General features: G+C 64.0%; 3 protein-coding genes across 3 annotated transcripts in view; 2 read left to right on the forward strand and 1 right to left on the reverse strand.

Annotated features, from left to right (window-relative positions):
- Window positions 1-10,254, forward strand: part of Abca2 (ATP-binding cassette, sub-family A (ABC1), member 2) — a 22,994-nt gene extending 12,740 nt beyond the window's left edge. Inside the window, exons 25-54 of the mRNA XM_013029344.1 lie at window positions 70-234; window positions 318-498; window positions 586-798; window positions 942-1,138; window positions 2,492-2,674; window positions 2,839-3,023; window positions 3,111-3,231; window positions 3,490-3,726; window positions 3,827-4,033; window positions 4,324-4,426; window positions 4,514-4,833; window positions 4,910-5,123; window positions 5,197-5,302; window positions 5,397-5,508; window positions 5,617-5,677; window positions 5,762-5,936; window positions 6,015-6,130; window positions 6,318-6,465; window positions 6,542-6,665; window positions 6,804-6,936; window positions 7,053-7,170; window positions 7,308-7,486; window positions 7,552-7,693; window positions 7,826-7,960; window positions 8,037-8,140; window positions 8,211-8,303; window positions 8,405-8,507; window positions 8,593-8,730; window positions 8,825-9,031; window positions 9,515-10,254. Coding sequence (XP_012884798.1) covers window positions 70-234; window positions 318-498; window positions 586-798; window positions 942-1,138; window positions 2,492-2,674; window positions 2,839-3,023; window positions 3,111-3,231; window positions 3,490-3,726; window positions 3,827-4,033; window positions 4,324-4,426; window positions 4,514-4,833; window positions 4,910-5,123; window positions 5,197-5,302; window positions 5,397-5,508; window positions 5,617-5,677; window positions 5,762-5,936; window positions 6,015-6,130; window positions 6,318-6,465; window positions 6,542-6,665; window positions 6,804-6,936; window positions 7,053-7,170; window positions 7,308-7,486; window positions 7,552-7,693; window positions 7,826-7,960; window positions 8,037-8,140; window positions 8,211-8,303; window positions 8,405-8,507; window positions 8,593-8,730; window positions 8,825-9,031; window positions 9,515-9,550 — 4,556 coding nt within the window. The 3' untranslated portion in view covers window positions 9,551-10,254. The remainder of the gene's footprint in view (window positions 1-69; window positions 235-317; window positions 499-585; window positions 799-941; window positions 1,139-2,491; window positions 2,675-2,838; window positions 3,024-3,110; window positions 3,232-3,489; window positions 3,727-3,826; window positions 4,034-4,323; window positions 4,427-4,513; window positions 4,834-4,909; window positions 5,124-5,196; window positions 5,303-5,396; window positions 5,509-5,616; window positions 5,678-5,761; window positions 5,937-6,014; window positions 6,131-6,317; window positions 6,466-6,541; window positions 6,666-6,803; window positions 6,937-7,052; window positions 7,171-7,307; window positions 7,487-7,551; window positions 7,694-7,825; window positions 7,961-8,036; window positions 8,141-8,210; window positions 8,304-8,404; window positions 8,508-8,592; window positions 8,731-8,824; window positions 9,032-9,514) is intronic.
- A 4,337-nt stretch (window positions 10,255-14,591) lies between these two features.
- On the forward strand, window positions 14,592-16,450 carry Clic3 (chloride intracellular channel 3). The gene is made up of 6 exons (XM_013029411.1): window positions 14,592-14,645; window positions 15,319-15,428; window positions 15,505-15,630; window positions 15,732-15,838; window positions 15,907-16,082; window positions 16,168-16,450. Exons 1-6 carry the CDS (start codon window positions 14,610-14,612, stop codon window positions 16,324-16,326), a joined length of 714 nt encoding a protein of 237 aa, XP_012884865.1. The 5' UTR covers window positions 14,592-14,609; the 3' UTR covers window positions 16,327-16,450.
- Window positions 16,451-17,239: 789 nt separating this feature from the next.
- On the reverse strand, window positions 17,240-18,430 carry LOC105995579 (chromosome unknown open reading frame, human C9orf142; the record flags this gene model as incomplete). Its single annotated transcript, XM_013029345.1, has 6 exons — window positions 17,240-17,430; window positions 17,522-17,606; window positions 17,694-17,762; window positions 17,863-18,053; window positions 18,128-18,177; window positions 18,362-18,430. Coding segments are annotated over 6 exons (504 nt in total), but the record flags the coding sequence as incomplete, so codon positions are not given.
- Window positions 18,431-18,438: the final 8 nt, after the last annotated feature.

Below are 18,438 nucleotides of genomic sequence, written 5' to 3' on the forward strand. Positions count from 1 at the left end.
CCCTCCCCGACCTCCAGGCATGTACGGGCTGCCCCGGCCCTGGGTCAACCTCCCCTCCCCGACCTCCAGGCATGTACGGGCTGCCCCGGCCCTGGTACTTCCCGCTGCAGAAGTCCTACTGGCTGGGCAGTGGACGCACGGAGACGTGGGAGTGGAGCTGGCCCTGGGTGCGGGCGCCCCGCCTCAGCGTCATGGAGGAGGACCAGGCCTGCGCCATGGAGAGCAGGCGCTTTGGTGAGGCGGGGCCGACGTGGGGGCTGAGCCGGGGCGGAGGTTGGGGTCCCGGCCCTGCAGGCTAACCTGCAGCCCTGGTGCAGAGGAGATGCGTGGCATGGAGGAGGAGCCCACACACCTGCCGCTGGTGGTCTGCGTGGACAGGCTCACCAAGGTGTACAAGAATGACAAGAAGCTGGCCCTGAACAAGCTGAGCCTCAACCTCTACGAGAACCAGGTGGTCTCGTTCCTGGGCCACAATGGGGCGGGCAAGACCACCACCATGTGAGTGTCTTGCGAGAGGAGACCCTAACCCGGGGGTAGATGGCTTCCCCTCTGGTGGTGGGGTCGTGACCCTGTCCGCCCGCCCAGGTCCATCTTGACCGGCCTGTTCCCACCCACATCGGGGTCAGCCACCATCTACGGACATGACATCCGCACGGAGATGGATGCCATCCGCAAAAACTTGGGCATGTGCCCACAACACAATGTGCTGTTTGACCGCCTCACGGTGGAAGAGCACCTCTGGTTCTACTCCCGGCTGAAGAGCATGGCACAGGAGGAGGTCCACAAGGAGATGGACAAGTGGGTGGAGCTGGGGGCAGGTGGGATGGAGGATGGGTGTGGGTGTGGGGTAGGGAGCATGAGGTGGGGGGAGGATGCAGCACGTGGGGGGGGCTGCCACTGGATGCCCGATGCTGTGCTTCGCCCACCTCTCGGGTCCCTAGGATGATCGAGGACCTGGAGCTCTCCAACAAGCGGCACTCGCTGGTGCAGACGCTGTCTGGTGGGATGAAGCGCAAGCTCTCGGTGGCCATTGCCTTCGTGGGGGGTTCCCGTGCCATCATCCTGGATGAGCCCACTGCGGGTGTCGACCCCTATGCGCGCCGGGCCATCTGGGACCTCATCCTGAAATACAAGCCCGGTAAGCTGGCACAGACAGGGGTACAGGCCTGGTGAGCGGAGTGCTGGGCTGACAGGGACGGGGGTACAGGCCTGGTGAGTGGGGTGCCGGGCTGACACAGACGCGGGTACAGGCCTGGTGAGCGGGTGCCAGGCTGACACAGACAGGGGTACAGGCCTGGTGAGTGGGGTGCCGGGCTGGCACAGATGGGGGTACAGGCCTGGTGAGTGGGGTGCCAGGCTGGCATGGATGGGGGTACAGGCCTGGTGAGCGGGGTGCCAGGCTGGCACAGATGGGGGTACAGGCCTGGTGAGCGGGGTGCCAGGCTGACACAGACAGGGGTACAGGCCTGGTGAGCGGGGTGCCAGGCTGGCATGGATGGGGGTACAGGCCTGGTGAGCGGGGTGCCAGGCTGACAGGGACAGGCCCGGTGAGTGGGGTGCTGGGCTGGCACAGATGGGGGTACAGGCCTGGTGAGTGGGGTGCCAGGCTGGCACAGATGGGGGTACAGGCCTGGTGAGCGGGGTGCCAGGATGGCATGGATGGGGGTACAGGCCTGGTGAGTGGGGTGCCAGGCTGGCATGGATGGGGGTACAGGCCTGGTGAGCGGGGTGCCAGGCTGGCATGGATGGGGGTACAGGCCCGGTGAGTGGGGTGCCAGGCTGGCACGGATGGGGGTACAGGCCTGGTGAGCAGGGTGCCAAGCTGGCACGGATGGGGGTACAGGCCTGGTGAGCGGGGTGCCAGGCTGGCATGGATGGGGGTACAGGCCCGGTGAGTGGGGTGCCAGGCTGGCACAGATGGGGGTACAGGCCCGGTGAGCGGGGTGCCAAGCTGGCATGGATGGGGGTACAGGCCTGGTGAGCGGGGTGCCAGGCTGGCATGGATGGGGGTACAGGCCTGGTGAGCAGGGTGCCAGTCTGGCACAGATGGGGGTACAGGCCTGGTGAGCGGGGTGCCAGGCTGGCATGGATGGGGGTACAGGCCTGGTGAGTGGGGTGCCATGCTGGCACGGATGGGGGTACAGGCCTGGTGAGCGGGGTGCCAGGCTGGTACAGATGGGGGTACAGGCCTGGTGAGCGGGGTGCTGGGCTGGCATGGATGGGGGTACAGGCCTGGTGAGCAGGGTGCCGGGCTGACACGGATGGGGGTACAGGCCCAGTGAGCGGGGTGCCAGGCTGGCATGGATGGGGGTACAGGCCTGGTGAGCGGGGTGCCGGGCTGGCATGGATGGGGGTACAGGCCTGGTGAGCGGGGTGCCGGGCTGGCATGGATGGGGGTACAGGCCCGGTGACCGGGGTGCCGGGCTGGCACAGACAGGGTGTTTGGCCTGCCCACCGCTACACCCCTTACCCAGGATGTGACCCGCTCCAGGCCGCACCATCCTCCTGTCCACGCACCACATGGATGAGGCCGAGCTGCTGGGGGACCGCATCGCCATCGTCTCCCACGGCAAGCTCAGGTGCTGCGGCTCCCCGCTCTTCCTCAAGGGCGCCTATGGCGACGGTTACCGCCTCACTCTGGTCAAGCGTCCCGCTGAGCCTGGCGCTCCCCAAGGTCTGTGCTGAGGTCCGCCTTCCCTGGGACCCTTGTTCCATCACGCCCTGGATACTGGGGAGGTCTGGACCCCGTCTCCCAGCTCCCTCTTGACCTGGCCGGGGTCTCATCCGGAATATTTTCTTTAGCTCCTAGTGAGTCCCCCCGTCCCGTTCTGTCCCCAGAGCCAGGGCTGGCCTCCAGCCCCCCAGGCCGGGCCCAGCTGAGCAGCTGCTCTGAGCCCCAGGTGTCCCAGTTCATCCGCAAGCACGTGGCCTCCTGCCTGTTGGTCTCAGACACCAGCACCGAGCTCTCCTACATCCTGCCCAGTGAAGCCGCCAAGAAGGGGGCCTTCGAGCGTCTCTTCCAGGTGTGAGGGCTGAGCGGGGCTGGGGCCGGGCAGCGGCGGGGGAGGGGGGCCGTCCACCCGCTCAGGACTCAGTCCGGCCCCTCTCAGCACTTAGAGCACAGCCTGGACGCGCTACACCTGAGCAGCTTCGGGCTGATGGACACGACGCTGGAGGAGGTGTTCCTCAAAGTGTCTGAGGAGGACCAGTCCCTGGAGAACAGTGAGGCGGGTGAGAGTTGGGGGCCACCGGGGCCTGCGCTGAGCCGGGCCTCACACGGCCATCCCGGATGGGAGAGAGGGACCGGGCCTCCTCACAGCCAGCACAGGGGCCCGGGTGACAGGGAATGGCGGCCACAGGTCAGGTCAGGGGGGCTAGGGTCCTGGGTAGACAGCAAGAACCGGGGTGCTGGGCAAGTGGGGGTGGGAGCAGGTGGCTCTGAGCCCTTCCGACTCCCTTCCTCTCTCCCTGGCCCCTCTTCTGTGGCAGACGTGAAGGAGTCCAGGAAGGATGTGCTGCCTGGGGCCGAGGGCCCAGTGTGCGGGGAAGATCAAGCTGGCAACCTGGCCCGGTGCTCAGAGCTGGCCCAGTCACAGGCGTCGCTGCAGTCAGCCTCCTCCGTGGGCTCTGCCCGCGGTGACGAGGGAGCTGGCTACGCCGACGTCTACGGCGATTACCGCCCCCTTTTTGATAACCTGCAGGACCCGGATAATGTCAGCTTGCAAGGTGGGGGAGGTCATGGCAGCTGGGGAGGGCAGTGTGGGGCAGCGGCTCCGCCCCTGCAGAGGGCAAGCGGGGCAGCTGCTGCGCCTCCGTCTCCCTGCAGAGGCCGAGGCGGAGGTCCTCACACGGGTGGGCCAGGGCAGCCACAAGCTGGAGGGCTGGTGGCTGAAGGTGCGGCAGTTCCATGGGCTCCTGGTGAAGCGCTTCCACTGTGCGCGCCGCAACTCCAAAGCGCTGTGCTCGCAGATCCTGCTGCCTGCCTTCTTCGTCTGCGTGGCCATGACCGTGGCGCTCTCCGTCCCTGAGATAGGTAAGGGGTGGGGCCGGCAGGATAAGGTGAGCTAGCCTCTGGTCCAAGGCAGGGTGGGCGGAGCCAACAGGGTGGGGCGGAGCCAGCCTCTGGTCCAAGGCAGGGTGGGCGGAGCCAACAGGGTGGGGCGGAGCCAGCCTCTGGTCCAAGGCAGGGTGGGCCGGGCCAGTGGGGCAGCTTGGCCCTAATGAGTCCTGGTCTGCACCCTCTGCCAGACCTCTGTCAGACCCCAGACTGTTACTGGGAGGAGGGAAGCGGGGCCCTGCTCAGGGTTCCCGTGCTCCTTCTAGGTGACCTGCCGCCACTGGTCCTGTCACCCTCCCAGTACCACAACTACACCCAGCCCCGTGGCAACTTCATCCCCTATGCCAATGAGGAGCGCCGGGAGTACCGGTGAGGCCGTGGGCAGGGGCTGCGCAGCAGCTGGGGTCGGGGAGGGAGGTGAGCCCAATAGTCCCTAACTCACCTTCATACCCCAAGACTGCGGCTGTCACCTGACGCCAGCCCCCAGCAGCTGGTGAGCACCTTCCGGCTGCCCTCGGGTGTAGGCGCTACCTGTGTGCTCAAGTCTCCCGCCAATGGCTCCCTGGGGCCAACGGTGAATCTGAGCAGTGGAGAGTCCCGCCTGCTGGCCGCCCGGTTCTTTGACGGCATGTGCCTGGAGTCCTTCACCCAGGGGCTGCCGCTGTCCAACTTCGTGCCGCCCCCACCCTCTCCTGCCCCGTCCGACTCCCCCATGTCCTCGGACGAGGACCTGCCACAGGCCTGGAACGCCTCTCTGCCACCCACCACCGGGCCAGGTATCTGCTCCTGGAGGGCTGCTGGGTCCCAGCAGAGGCTGTGAACGGCCTGTCTCTCACTGTGCTGTGTCCACAGAGACGTGGACGTCGGCACCGTCTCTGCCACGCCTGGTGCGGGAGCCTGTCCGCTGCACCTGCTCTGCCCAGGGCACGGGCTTCTCCTGCCCCAGCAGTGTGGGCGGACACCCGCCCCAGATGCGGGTGGTCACAGGTGACATCCTGATGGACATCACCGGCCACAACGTCTCCGAATACCTACTCTTCACTTCCGACCGCTTCCGGCTGCACCGGTGAGCAGTGAGTGCCGGGGTGAAGGTGGCCAGCCATCGCCTGCTGGGCCTCATGCCTCCCTCCCCCCTCTAGGTATGGGGCCCTCACCTTCGGCAATGTCCTCAAGTCCATCCCAGCCTCCTTTGGCACCCGGGCCCCACCAATGGTGCGGAAGATTGCAGTGCGAAGGGCGGCGCAGGTGAGCTGCTGTCCTGGGGCTGTACGGGCGGCACCGAGCCCTGCCCCCGTGACCCCCAGCCCGTGGGCCTCTGTGCGCTTCTGTCTTTCCACAGGTGCTCTATAATAACAAGGGCTATCACAGCATGCCCACCTACCTCAACAGCCTGAACAACGCCATCCTGCGTGCCAACCTGCCCAAGGGCAAGGGCAACCCCGCAGCCTATGGTGCGCTGGGGCCCCGTGGACCTGGTGGAAGCAGGGGGGCCCCGAGAGGGGGGCAGGGTGGAGTGGTGAGGGGGGCTGACGGTCTGAAGCTGTTCTTTGTGTGTTCAGGCATCACTGTCACCAACCACCCCATGAATAAGACAAGCGCCAGCCTCTCTCTGGATTACCTGTATGTGGGGCGGGGTGGGGCGGGGTGGGGTGAAGCGGGTGCAGAGTCCTGCTGCCCCATGGGGCTGAGCGTTCCTCCCTCCAGGCTGCAGGGCACCGACGTTGTCATAGCCATCTTCATCATCGTGGCCATGTCCTTCGTGCCGGCCAGCTTTGTGGTCTTCCTGGTCGCTGAAAAGTCTACCAAAGCCAAGCACCTACAGTTTGTCAGTGGCTGCAACCCTGTCACCTACTGGCTGGCCAACTACGTGTGGGACATGGTATGTCCCCTGCACGACCACACTCTGACCCTGGCCCCATCCGTGCCCCACCCTCAGCTGCAACCCCTGTCTTGGCAGCTTAACTACCTGGTCCCGGCTACGTGCTGTGTCATCATCCTGTTTGTTTTTGACCTTCCGGCCTACACATCACCCACCAACTTTCCAGCTGTGCTCTCCTTGTTCCTACTCTATGGGTAAGGGGTGGCGGAAGGGGCAAAGGCAGGGGTCTGGGGGCAGGCAGCTTGGGAGTGGTGGAAAAGGCAGGGGTGAGCAGGCAGGCCAGGGGGTGGGGGCAGGAGCAGGCAGGTCGGGGGCAGGGGAAGGTCAGGCAGGGGCGGGCAGGCCGGGGCTGCCCAGTGAATGCTGCCCGCCGGCCCCCAGGTGGTCCATCACGCCCATCATGTACCCAGCTTCCTTCTGGTTTGAGGTCCCCAGCTCGGCCTATGTGTTCCTCATCGTTATCAACCTCTTCATCGGCATCACGGCCACCGTGGCCACCTTCCTGCTGCAGCTTTTTGAGCACGACAAGGTGGGTGGGGGCGGGGTGGGGGGCGGGGGAATCCGCTGCCTGATGCAGCTGTGCTGAGCCTGAACCCCGCCCCCAGGACCTGAAGGCCGTCAACAGCTACCTAAAAAGCTGCTTCCTCATCTTCCCCAATTACAACCTGGGCCACGGGCTCATGGAGATGGCCTACAACGAGTACATCAACGAGTACTATGCCAAGATTGGTGAGGAACCCTGGCCAGGCATGGGGGTGCGGGGCTCCACGGGGGCCTCTGGAGCTTAGCCCCAGCCCATGCCCAGAACGGCTGATGTGGGGAGGCTGCGGGCTCTGCGGTGCGGACCCTAAGCCCGCCGCCCCGCAGGCCAGTTCGACAAGATGAAGTCTCCGTTTGAGTGGGACATCGTGACACGAGGGCTGGTGGCCATGACCGTCGAGGGCGTGGTGGGCTTTCTTCTCACGATCATGTGCCAGTACAACTTCCTGCGGCAGCCTCCGTGAGTGGGGTGCCGGGCGGGGCGGGGCCACCCTGGCGCTGCCCGCCCTCGGCAGAGAGGGCCGAGCGGGCATTGGGGTGGGCGTGCTGTCTGGACCTGCTCACCATGTCCTCTAGACGCATGCCTGTGTCCACCAAGCCTGTGGAGGACGACGTGGATGTGGCCGCCGAACGGCAGCGGGTGCTTCGTGGAGATGCAGACAATGACATGGTCAAGATTGAGAACCTGACCAAGGTGGGCCCCGAGGCTGCGGGGTGAGGGTGGGGGCGGGGGCGGCAGAGGGGGCCCAGGCAAGTGGGCAGGGCGGGTGAGGGGCAGGCTGCCCACCCCCTCCCCCCCGGCCCCACTGAGTGGGCAGGCTCCCTGGGCAGGTGTACAAGTCCCGGAAGATCGGCCGCATCCTGGCCGTCGACCGCCTGTGCCTGGGCGTGCGGCCCGGGGAGTGCTTTGGCCTCCTGGGCGTCAACGGCGCGGGCAAGACGAGCACCTTCAAGATGCTGACGGGAGACGAGAGCACCACAGGAGGCGAGGCCTTCGTCAACGGGCACAGGTGCGGGTGGGGCCCGGGAGGGGGGGCGGTGGGCCCCCCATGTGCTGACGGCCCTGTGTCCTCAGCGTGCTGAAGGAGCTGCCCCAGGTGCAGCAGAGCCTCGGCTACTGCCCGCAGTTCGACGCCCTGTTCGACGAGCTCACGGCCCGAGAGCACCTGCAGCTGTACACGCGCCTGCGGGGCATCCCCTGGAAGGACGAGGCCCGGGTGAGGGGGGAGCGGGGGGGGGGACGGGGAGCTGGGGGGGAGGAGTGGGGAGCGGGGAGCAGGAGGGGCACCACAGGCCTGCGCGTGCACGGGACGCCCTGGGTGAGCCCCGCGCTGCCCTCCGCCCGCCAGGTGGTGAAGTGGGCTCTGGAGAAGTTGGAGCTGACCAAGTACGCCGACAAGCCTGCGGGCACCTACAGCGGCGGGAACAAGCGGAAGCTGTCCACGGCCATCGCGCTCATCGGGTACCCCGCCTTCATCTTCCTGGTAAGCCTGCGTCGCCCCCGTCCAGCCTTCCTGGTGGCCACACCACGGAGAGCGGTGCTGACCAAGCCCTCCCCAGGACGAGCCCACCACTGGCATGGACCCCAAGGCCCGGCGCTTCCTGTGGAACCTCATCCTGGACCTCATCAAAACGGGTCGCTCGGTGGTGCTGACGTCGCACAGGTGGGTGTCCCCCGCCCCCGCCGCGTCCCCTGCGGCCTCTGCTGGTGCCAGCCTCTGTCTGCCCATCTAGCATGGAGGAGTGCGAGGCCCTGTGCACACGGCTGGCCATCATGGTGAATGGGCGTCTGCGCTGTCTGGGCAGCATCCAGCACCTGAAGAACAGGTGAGGCCCAGGGCCGGTGTCCTCCTGGGGGGTTGGGAGCGGGGGGGGGGGGAGGGTTCCGTGGCCGCACAGGGCTCCCGGCCATGGGTGTGTGTGGCCAGGTTCGGAGACGGCTACATGATCACGGTGCGGACCAAGTGCAGCCAGAACGTGAAGGACGTGGTGTGTTTCTTCAACCGGAACTTCCCAGAGGCTGTGCTGAAGGTAGGGGGGGCTGCCTCGGGGCATGGGGGGCCCGGCCCAGGACCCCCCTCATCCCGCATCACCCCCCTGCCTCATCCCTCCCCAGGAGCGGCACCACACCAAGGTGCAGTACCAGCTCAAGTCGGAGCATGTCTCGCTGGCTCAGGTGTTCAGCAAGATGGAGCAGGTGGTGGGCGTGCTGGGGATCGAGGACTACTCAGTTAGCCAGACCACCCTGGACAACGTGAGTGAGGGCAGCTGCTGGCGTCGGGGGGATCGCAGCCCCCCTCCTCCGCTCCCTCCTCACCCGCCCCCTCCGACCCCCTGCCGCCCCTCAGGTGTTTGTGAACTTTGCCAAGAAGCAGAGTGACAACCTGGAGCAGCAGGAGACCGAGCCTCCCTCGGCCCTGCGGTCGCCCCTGGGCCGCCTGCTGAGCCTGCTGAGGCCCCGGCCAGCCCCCACGGAGCTGCGGGCGCTGGTGACGGACGAACCCGAGGACCTGGATACAGAGGATGAGGGCCTCATCAGCTTCGAGGAGGAGCGGGTGAGCGGGCCACGCTGCCCACGGAACCAGACCGTGTAGGGCCTCATGCGGAGGGACGGTGGGAAGAACTGGCCAGGCCATGCCTGCTGTCCATGGGCTGGGGACAGAGAGGGACTTGCATGTTCTGAAGCCTCTAGTAGACAGGATGGCAGGACAAGAGACGAGATGCAGAACTTGCTGGAAGCTTGGAGAACCTGGTCAGAGGTGGGAGGAGGAAGAGGGGATCAGAGTCTATGGATGTTGGAGACATAGAAATAGAAACAGAGTGGACACTAGAGAGGCCACCAGAGAAGCCAGATACTAGGAGTGTGCTCGGAGGAGACAGAGGAGAGGAGCCTGGGGAGAGGTCTGGGTTCAAGGCCAGAGGCTGGGCTGTGGGGGCTCTGTCCAGGCCAGAAGCCAGAGGTCAGACTGCATGCACCTCAAGCCCCGTGGGAGCTGAGATGCTGTCTCTTCAAACCTGCCCTGGTTGCTGTCCACTAGGTCCAGCTCTCCTTCAACACAGACACCCTCTGCTGACAGCTGGCACTGAGTCAGGACATGCTGGGGACAGAAATCAGCGGGGGCTGAGGCCCTCCCTCCCCCCGTGCACACCTGCAGGCCCTGGAAGGAACGTGCAGGACCAAGGGGCTCTTCGCCCTCCTCCAGCCCACCGCCCTCCTTGGCCCTGCCCTGTGGTTACTGCGGCTGTCCTCCCCTACTTGTGCCAAAGGCTGGCCCGGCCCTGGGCTGCACACACCCTCACCCTGCTTTGCCTTAAAGCCTTGGGGCCTGGCCCGGCCCATGTCCTGCCCAGCTCTGCCCACCTTCCCAGGGTGATATGGGCTGCCCAGGCGCACCGCCTGACCCCTCTCCTCGGTGCCCCGAGGCTGGTCAGGGCTGGTATCCTCCACTGGCCTCTTACATCGATGGTTGATGCAAGAGGCTTGTTGTGGTCTGGAGCGGCGGGCGGCATCAGAAGAAGGGATTTCCCCAGCCTGCAGCTGGGCTGCTGGGGCCACCCCCAGAAGCCCCGGATGTGGCGGGGAGGGCTCCTGTGGCCCTGGCAGAGTAGCAGGAGTGGAGAACAGGCCCTACCGGCCAGGTGTGGGGTCCATCCCCACTCCTCCCCCTCCAGCTGTCTTTGCTCTCCCCTCCAGCTTGGCCCCTGCCCGTCACCCACCTGGGGGCTGGACCTGCACATAGCGCACAGATGTTTGTTTTCAATAAATAAGCAAAAAAGCCCGTGGAGCTGGGATGAAGATGGTCTAGTGAGCTGGGTCAGCTCTGTCATTGCCCCGGGCAGGTGTGGGAGGGGGAGCAGAAGCAGGTTATCCCTGCCTCCCCTTCCTTCCCCTCCCCTGCTCTGGGGTGGAGCCTCTGTGGGCTGATGGAAGCCCTGTCCCATTCCCTACCAAGCCGTGTACGGCGCCGACAGCACGTGGAGTGCCTAGCCCCTGCCCTGGCCCTGCTGCCGCCCGGCCCAGCCTGCCACTCCCAGACCAGGGCCCGTGCTGCACTTGTGTGTGCTGGGCTGTCTCCGTCTCCTGGAGGACCAGGGAGACGAGATAACCTCCAGGCTGGCACTACAGTCGAGACAGACATGCTTAAGGGAAGGGCCCAAGACGGAAGAGGCGGCACGCGTGGACCCCCAAGGCCCAGGGCTCTGGGCAGGGCCAGCTAAGGGGATGAGTGGTGGGGAGGGAGGAGAGGGCTGGCGTGGCCAGGTAGGTCAGGGCTTCGGATTGTGCTGGGGCTGTGGAGCTGAAGATTCCTGGCCCAAGGCTGGAGGGTCGGGTGTGTTAGGATCTGATGGAGGGACTGGCCTCCACCCTGTAGTGGCCTCCGGTTGTAGGGCCTTCATCTCGAAATAACAGGAGCTAAGAGGACCCTGCGATGCAGAAGGGAATGTGTAGCTGGGTTAATGCCCGGCTAGACCCTGCTGAGCCACGCCATGCCAACTCCTTCCCCAGAGACCTGGACAGTGTACATGGTGAGTGTCTTTAGGCTACAGACTTTGTGAAGATCCTTAAGGCATCCTCTCACCAGCTGTGTGTGTGTGTGTGTGTGTGTGTGTGTGTGTGTGTGTGTGTGTGTGCGAGCATGGGTTCGGGGCTTGAATTCTGGGCTGGGTACTGTTCCTGAGCTTTTTTACTCAAGGCTAGCGCTCGATGACTTGAGCCACAGCTCCACTGCTGGCCATTTTTGTGTGTGGCTAAGTGGAAATAAGAAGCTTATTGGGGGGCTGGGAAGATGGCTCAGTGGTAGAGCGCTTGCCTTGCATGCCTGAGGCCCTGGCTTCCATTCCTCAGCACCACATAAGCAAAAAGAAAAAAAAAAGCCAGAAGTGGTGCTGTGGCTCCAGTGGTAGAGCACTAGCCTTGAGCTGAAGAGCTGAGGGACAGCGCCCAGGCCCAGAGTTTAGGCCCCACGACAGGACCCCCCCCCAAAAAAAGCTTATAGGCTTTCCTGCCTGGGCTGGCTTTGAACTGGGATCCACAGATCTCAGCCTGAGTAGCAAGGCTACTGGCGTGAGCCACCATTTTGACTGTGGGACTAGTCCATTGCTCATACCCTGTCACTTAGGGCGGGGATGGCAGAAAAAGCTGGAAGTGGCGCTGTGGTTCAAGTGGTAGAGCATTAGCCTTGAGCTGAAGAGCTGAGGGACAGCGCCCAGGCCCAGAGTTCAGGCCCTACAACTGACACACACACACAAATATAATATATATATATATATATATATATATATATATATATATATATATATTAGTAATCATTCCTACAGTCACCTTAACTTCTTGTGAGTGTGCGGTACTGGCTTGCTTGCTTATGTCTGGCACTCTGCCACTTCAGCCATATCCCTAGCCCTTTTTTATCCTGGTTTTTCTTGAGATAGAGGCTCACATTTTTGCCCAGGCTTGAGTTTGGACTTCGGCTCACCATTGTAGGCTGGGATGACAGGTGCATATCAACACAGACAACTTCTATTGAGATGGAGTTTTAACGGGACTCACAGTGCTTGGCTCTACTCTCACTTAGACCCACACTGCCTGAGACTCAGCCAAAGGAGCCTTCTGAGGTGACCTGTGTCCTTCTGACCTGTCCTGTCTGTGTTTGAGTTTATCCCCACTTCCTCTGCCCAACGCCTGGGCCAAAGCCAAGGACCCTGTCTCACTCCTTTGGGCTGGGCACTTGGGAACAAGAGGAGTTTCTTTCTCCCAGCTCTGGAGGCTGCAGTCCAGGCCAGGGCACTGGCACCTGGTCCTGGTGAGTAGGGAGCAGTGTGGACTGGCCAGCAGATGGCGGAGCCCCACTGGGTCCCGCGGAGGGGAGCGAAGACGGCCCCCAAGGCCCTCCCCGGCCTCAGGGTGAGAGCCCCTTGGGGTGAGGCTCTTTGGAGGTGGGCCCTCTGTGCTGGGTCTGCTCACTGCTGGGATGGGTGTCACTGCTTCTAGGTGCTTTTCTTGAAGAGCTCTGCCCTGTGCAAATGCCTGTCAGTGCTGGCCCCCCTGGCTTCCCCTTTAGAACAGAGACCTCTGCCCAGGCAGTTTCTGCCACATCAGTGAGCTGCCCAGCAGTTCTTGGGTGACCCAGCCCAGTGCCCCAGACATGGTGGGAGGCAGGGCGGTAGGTTTGAGAACAAGACTGGACTGTCTGGGCCATGGGTCCAGCTCGTATGTGTGTGTGTGTGTGCCGCGTGTGCGGTGTGTGTGTGTGCTACGCGTGCACCCAAGTCCCAGAGCTTGAACTGAGGGCTTGTGCTGTCCCTGAGGTTCTTTTGCTTAAGGCTAGTATTTGACCACTGGAGCCACAACACCACTTCTGGCCTTTTCTGAGTAGTTTAACTGGAGGTCAGAGTCTCATGGACTTTCCTGCCTAGGCTGGCTTTGAACCATGATCCTCAGATCTCAGCCTCCTGAGTAGCTAGGATTACAGGCGTAAACTACTAGTGCCTGGCTCCCAGTTGTTTTTGTTTTTTGTCAGTCATAAAGTTTGCTCTGGGCCTGGGCGCTGTCCCTCAGCTCTTCAGCTCAAGACTAGTGCTCTACCACTTGAGCCACAGCACCACTTGTGGTTTTCTTTATTGGCGATGAGTTTCATGTACTTAACTGCCCAGGCTGGCTTTGACCTGGGATCCTCAGATCTCAGCCTCCTGTGTAGCTAGGATTATAGGTGTGAGCCTCTGGCACCTTTATTTATTTATTTATTTTTGACATTTTTCAGCTCTTTAAAACATTTACTAGAAACATGTCAGAAAACATACTGCATAGCTGGACAGACAGCAAAAGCAGGACCCACAGCCGCCGGAGTCCACCCTGCCTGGGCCCTGTGTCCAGGTTCATGTGGGCAGTGGCTCGGGACTGCACATAGTGACAGTTCCCAGGTCCTGTTTTCCCTCATTTGTAAGAGCTGGAGGAGGCGTGGGTGGCTGCTTGGAGGGGAGGAGTGGGGGGTGAGTGGGGGGGGCTGGGGGAGGGAGGGGCCTTAGGCTTCTTGTGGTGGTGGCCTGTTTGTCAGGGACATAGTATAAACTAGTGGGCCGGAAAAAAACAGCCAAACAACTGGCCTTCGGAGTTGGGGCAGGGAGGAGAAACTGAGGCCCCGAGGATGCCAGAGGCACACACAGCCGGTGTTTGGGAGCTCTGCCTGCGGTGAGGTGTAAGAACCCGCCTGGCAGACCTGGCACGGAAGGGTGCCCGGGCCAGCCCGGGGCCGGGGCGCCAGCCGCGCACTCAGGTTCAGGCAGAGGAGCGGGTGGGTGGGCAGGCGGGGCACCACTGCGTCAGGACCAGGCAGTACCACCCCACCCCTGCGGGGGAGGAAGACGGCCAGGCCAGGTCTGCTTGTGGCTATGGAGGGCACCAGGCCTGGGCACACAGGCAACCCCGAAGGAGCACTGAGGGCTTCTGAGGGCCGCCTCCCGGCCGAGGGCTGTCCTTGCCCCTCCTGTACTGTAGTGGTTTAAATTTAGGGTAAGAAACCCGGCCTGACCCTCTGCAAAGAACGAGATGTGAGTCCACTGTCCCGCCTGTCCCACCAAAGCCAGGCCTGTCTGCTCACCAGACCCGGGCAGCTGTGTCCGCCCTGGTCAGCAGGCCCAGGATGGACGGGCGCATCGCTTCCTGCCAGACCTGACTCCCAGCCAGGTCCTGACAAGGATAGGGAAATGGACGCGAAGGCCGAGCGGGTCATTTGCTACCGGTCTCTGCCCCTGGCTTTCTGTCCTGAGGGCCTTCTGCAAAGGGGCATTTGCTGTGGTGAGAGCAAGTCCTGGGCGGGACTGCTCATGGTGGGTGGCTCAACTTGAGCTGCCCCTCCCGCTGGCCCTGGGCCCCTGGCTTCTCCTGCCCACCCTCCTCTAGCATGTGCCCAGCACACCTGCTCTCTGGTCTCCATGCCCACCGCCAGCCCCAGGACTCAGCCCACCACGGCCAGTTATGCCTGGCTCCCCTGTGCTTGGGACATTCCCAGAGAACCAGCCCTGCACCACCCAGTAATGTAGGGCGGGCCCGGGACGGGGAGGGCGGGGCACCCCGACTTAAAAGAGCACCAAGGTCCCGCCCAGTGCCTGCACTGCGACACGGGCTCAGCTCCCACCATGGCCGAAACTACCAAGCTGCAGCTGTTTGTGAAGGTTCTGGCAGGCTGGCTGGGCAGGGGCTGGTGGGAGGGGCGGGCAGGGGGAGCAGTGCTCTCTGGTACAGGTAGAAAGGGGTCTTTCCTTTTCCTAGGTGGTGGGCTGGGCTGGGACAGCCCCCAGAGGCTGCGTAGAGCAGGCACCCTGGAGGAGGAGGCACCCCAATGGGGCGGCCCTGGCTTGCTAGCCCAGGCTTCCTGGATGAATGTCCCTGGATAGGGAGGCAGCGAGGAGCGGGCCTCCAGAGACTCATCCCCAGGCCGGGAAAGGAGGGCTGGCCGACAGTTCCCTGGCTCTCAGGCCAACGCCGGCCTGGCTGGGAACTCAAGCCTTCGCCTCCTACCCACACTTGGAGCTGAGGAACGGGTGTGCTGCCAGACACGACCCTTGCCACCAACCCAGGGACCCGGAGCCTTCTGGAGGTCTGGCTTCTGCCCAGGGTTCTAGGGCCAAGGCCTCAGGCCCAGGCCTACCTGCCTCAGGGCTCCCTGTGCCCTGCCCACGGCCCAGGGAGCCAGCCAAGGCCCTCTGGAGCTTGGAGAGGCTGTGCCCCATTACGCCGGCCCTGGCATGGCTCCAGACCCACCGGCAGTGGGAGGCAGGACCCACCCAGCCGGGCGGCAGGATTCCTGGGTCTGCTCCCAGTCCAACCCCGGCTCCACCCACCCAGGCCAGCGAGGATGGCGAGAGTGTGGGGCACTGCCCCTCCTGCCAGCGGCTTTTCATGGTCCTGCTCCTGAAGGGAGTGCCCTTCACCCTCACCACGGTGGACACTCACAGGTGAGACCCCGCCCCTGCGCTCCCCCACCCTCTGCCCACGGCTGGCAGCCGCCTCCCTCCTGCTTGGTGCTCACAGGGCGCTGGACGTGCTGAAGGACTTCGCACCGGGCTCACAGCTGCCCATCCTCCTCTACGACGGCGAGGCTAAGACCGACACTCTGCAGATCGAGGAGTTCCTGGAGGAGACGCTGGGGCCTCCGGAGTGAGGGCCGGAGGGCGTGGGAGGGCCAAGAGGAGGCCCAGGAAGGGTGGCTGGACCCACACAGGACCCGACCCCAGCGCTGACACCACCCACCTCCGCAGCTTCCCCCACCTGGCGCCCCGCTACCGCGAGTCCTGCACTGCTGGCAGCGATGTCTTCCACAAGTTCTCTGCGTTCATCAAGAACCCGGTGCCCGCACAGGACAATGGTGAGGCCTGGCGGGGGTGGGCGGCGGGGCGCATCCCGAGCAGGGTCCTCACGGTTCTCCTGCCCCAGCTCTGTACCAGCAGCTGCTGCGCGCCCTCACCCGGCTGGACAGTTACCTGCGCGCCCCGCTGGAGCACGAGCTGGCTCGGGAGCCGCAGCTGCGCGAGTCCCGGCGCCGCTTCCTGGACGGGGACCAGCTTACGCTGGCTGACTGCGGCCTGCTGCCCAAGCTGCACATTGTGGACGTGAGCCGGGCTCAGGTGCGAGGGGGTGGGGTGGGGGGCGCGCTCCCGAGGCCCTGACGCAGCCTGCGTTGCCCACCCGCCGCAGACCGTGTGCACACACTTCCGCCAGGCGCCCATCCCCGCGGAGCTGTGTGGCCTGCGCCGCTACCTGGACAGTGCGCTGCAGGAGAGGGAGTTCAAGTACACATGCCCACACAGTGAGGAGATCCTGGCAGCTTACCGGCCTGCAGTGCGTGCCCGCTAGTGCCCCACCGCACCCGCAACCCTTGCCCGCTCATGTGCTTGTGTGCAGCCCGATAAAAGCATCTTGGTCCCCAGTGAATGTGTCCTGAACGCCGGAGTGGCCGGAGGTGGCAGTCACACCACCCTTGCCCCATGGTGCAAACCTGGCGGATGACAGTGCAGGATGACGTGGGTGGAGCGGAGTGGGCAGGGCACCCACCCCCTCGGGGGCTGGCACTTGGGCCCAGGGCCTCCTGCAGTCAGCCAGCACAGGGGTGCCATGGACCTGGGGGACTGGATTAGGCTCCCAAACCAGTCAAGCCAGGGCGGGGTGCCCTGTGTGGCCAGAGGGTGGGGAGCAAAGCGCCCCAAGTCCAACCTCCGGGTTCCGGGCATTCCTCAGCCCCACCCCAGCCAGTGGCCAGCCCCATCACCAGTAGGAGCTTTCCACAGCCTGGCGCACCTTCCCATCATGCATCTGCCCAGGACTGAGAAGTGGATACTTGAGTGGCCCTGCCTGGCCTGAACAGGACCTGGAGGGGAAGTGCAGACTTCCAAGCCCTTGGGGAGCCCTGGCCCCACCTGGCCATGCAGGGGCAGTTGGACAGGGTTAAGAGGTCCAGCCTGGAAGAGCCTCCTCCAGGGGGCTGAGGACCTGCTGCACCTGTTGACAGACTGGCTCCATGCCCAGAGCTTGTCAAAAGGGGCCTCTGGGCCCCTCCCCTAGGCCAACTCCCCCAAATCAGTCTAGCTAGTGTCTCCATCCCAGGTCAACTCCCCCAAATCAGAGTCTAGCTAGCGTCTCCATCCCAGGCCAACTCCCCCAAATCAGAGTCTAGCTAGCGTCTCCATCCCAGGCCAACTCCCCCAAATCAGAGTCTAGCTAGCGTCTCCATTCCAGGCCAACTCCCCCAAATCAGAGTCTAGCTAGCGTCTCCATTCCGGTAGCTGTTTATTTGACAGGAAGGAGACCGGTGGGGCAGCTGCAGTCCTGCCCGGAAGCAGGACTGGCCAGTGGGAGTAGTCTCTGGTGCTGATGGCTTTCCCCGCCCCCCTCACAGGCAGACTCCTAGCAAGGCCACACCTTCAGAGTTCGTCAAAGTTGACTCCACCAGCTGGTTTCTTCCTGGGAGGGTAGAGGGAGCAGTGTGTGTGTGGGGGGGTGGGGGTGGAGGAGAGGACCGGGACCCAGGCTGGCAGGGACAGGTGGGAAATACCTCTTGAAGCCAGGGTTGATGAGGGACTCCCCTGGACACCGTCTCCTGACCCCAGGTCCGGAGCCACCTCTCTGTGGATCAGAATCTGGGAGAAAACAGGTGGGGTCTTGATGCTCTCCCTGGAGCCTGAGCTTCTGGGAGACAGCTGCAGAGGAAGGAGGGCGGACTGTACCTGGGGGGAAGAACTGAGGTCCTGCGGCTCGAGGGCTCTTCCTCGGGTTGGCAGCTGTCTCTTCTACAGCTAGGGAGAAAGCCGGTGGGCACCCTGCTCAGTGCCAGGAGAAAGCAGGGCACAAACAGGGACCCTAGTAAGGTACAGGTGAGGAAGAAGCCCACTCTACCTGCGAGCTGCCTTTCCAGACTGCACACGCGTTCTGCCAGGCCCAGAGTCAGCGTCTGCAACCTGGCGGCTGCCTCAGGCCCTGGAACCTTGGCAAGGTCAAAGGCCAGTGTGGAGGGCCCTCCCGAAATGGTCAGGGACGCCCTGCCGTCCCGCAGGCTTACGGTCACCCCGTGCTGCTGGCAGGCTGTCCTGGAGGAGGAGAGGCGGCCAGTCGGTGCCTGGCCCCCTCTCCACACCCACCCCTCCTCCAGCTCGGGGCTCACCTGAACCGGGAGGTGATGTCCTCGGTCCCACTCAGGCCAAAGCGGGCTTTCTGAAGGGCAGAGACTCGTCACTGGACGCCGGGGACGCCCAGACCTGCCCGACCCGCAGCCCTCGGGGGTTCCAGCCCAGCCTTAGGATCACAACTTCCAGTGAGGGCAAGGGGTGCTGGCCCGTCCGAGAGCCTCGGTCCCCTCCTGACGGTGGCCCCGCGGGTATGGGAAGCCATTACACACAAGGGTGGGCAGGCTGTCTGGGGAGAAGCAGGTGCTCCAGAGCTCGGTGGCGTCCGTCACGCTGCGGGGAAGGAGGG

This window comes from Dipodomys ordii, unplaced genomic scaffold (genome assembly GCF_000151885.1).
Source record: "Dipodomys ordii isolate 6190 unplaced genomic scaffold, Dord_2.0 Scaffold118, whole genome shotgun sequence".
NCBI classification, from domain to species: domain Eukaryota; kingdom Metazoa; phylum Chordata; class Mammalia; order Rodentia; family Heteromyidae; genus Dipodomys; species Dipodomys ordii.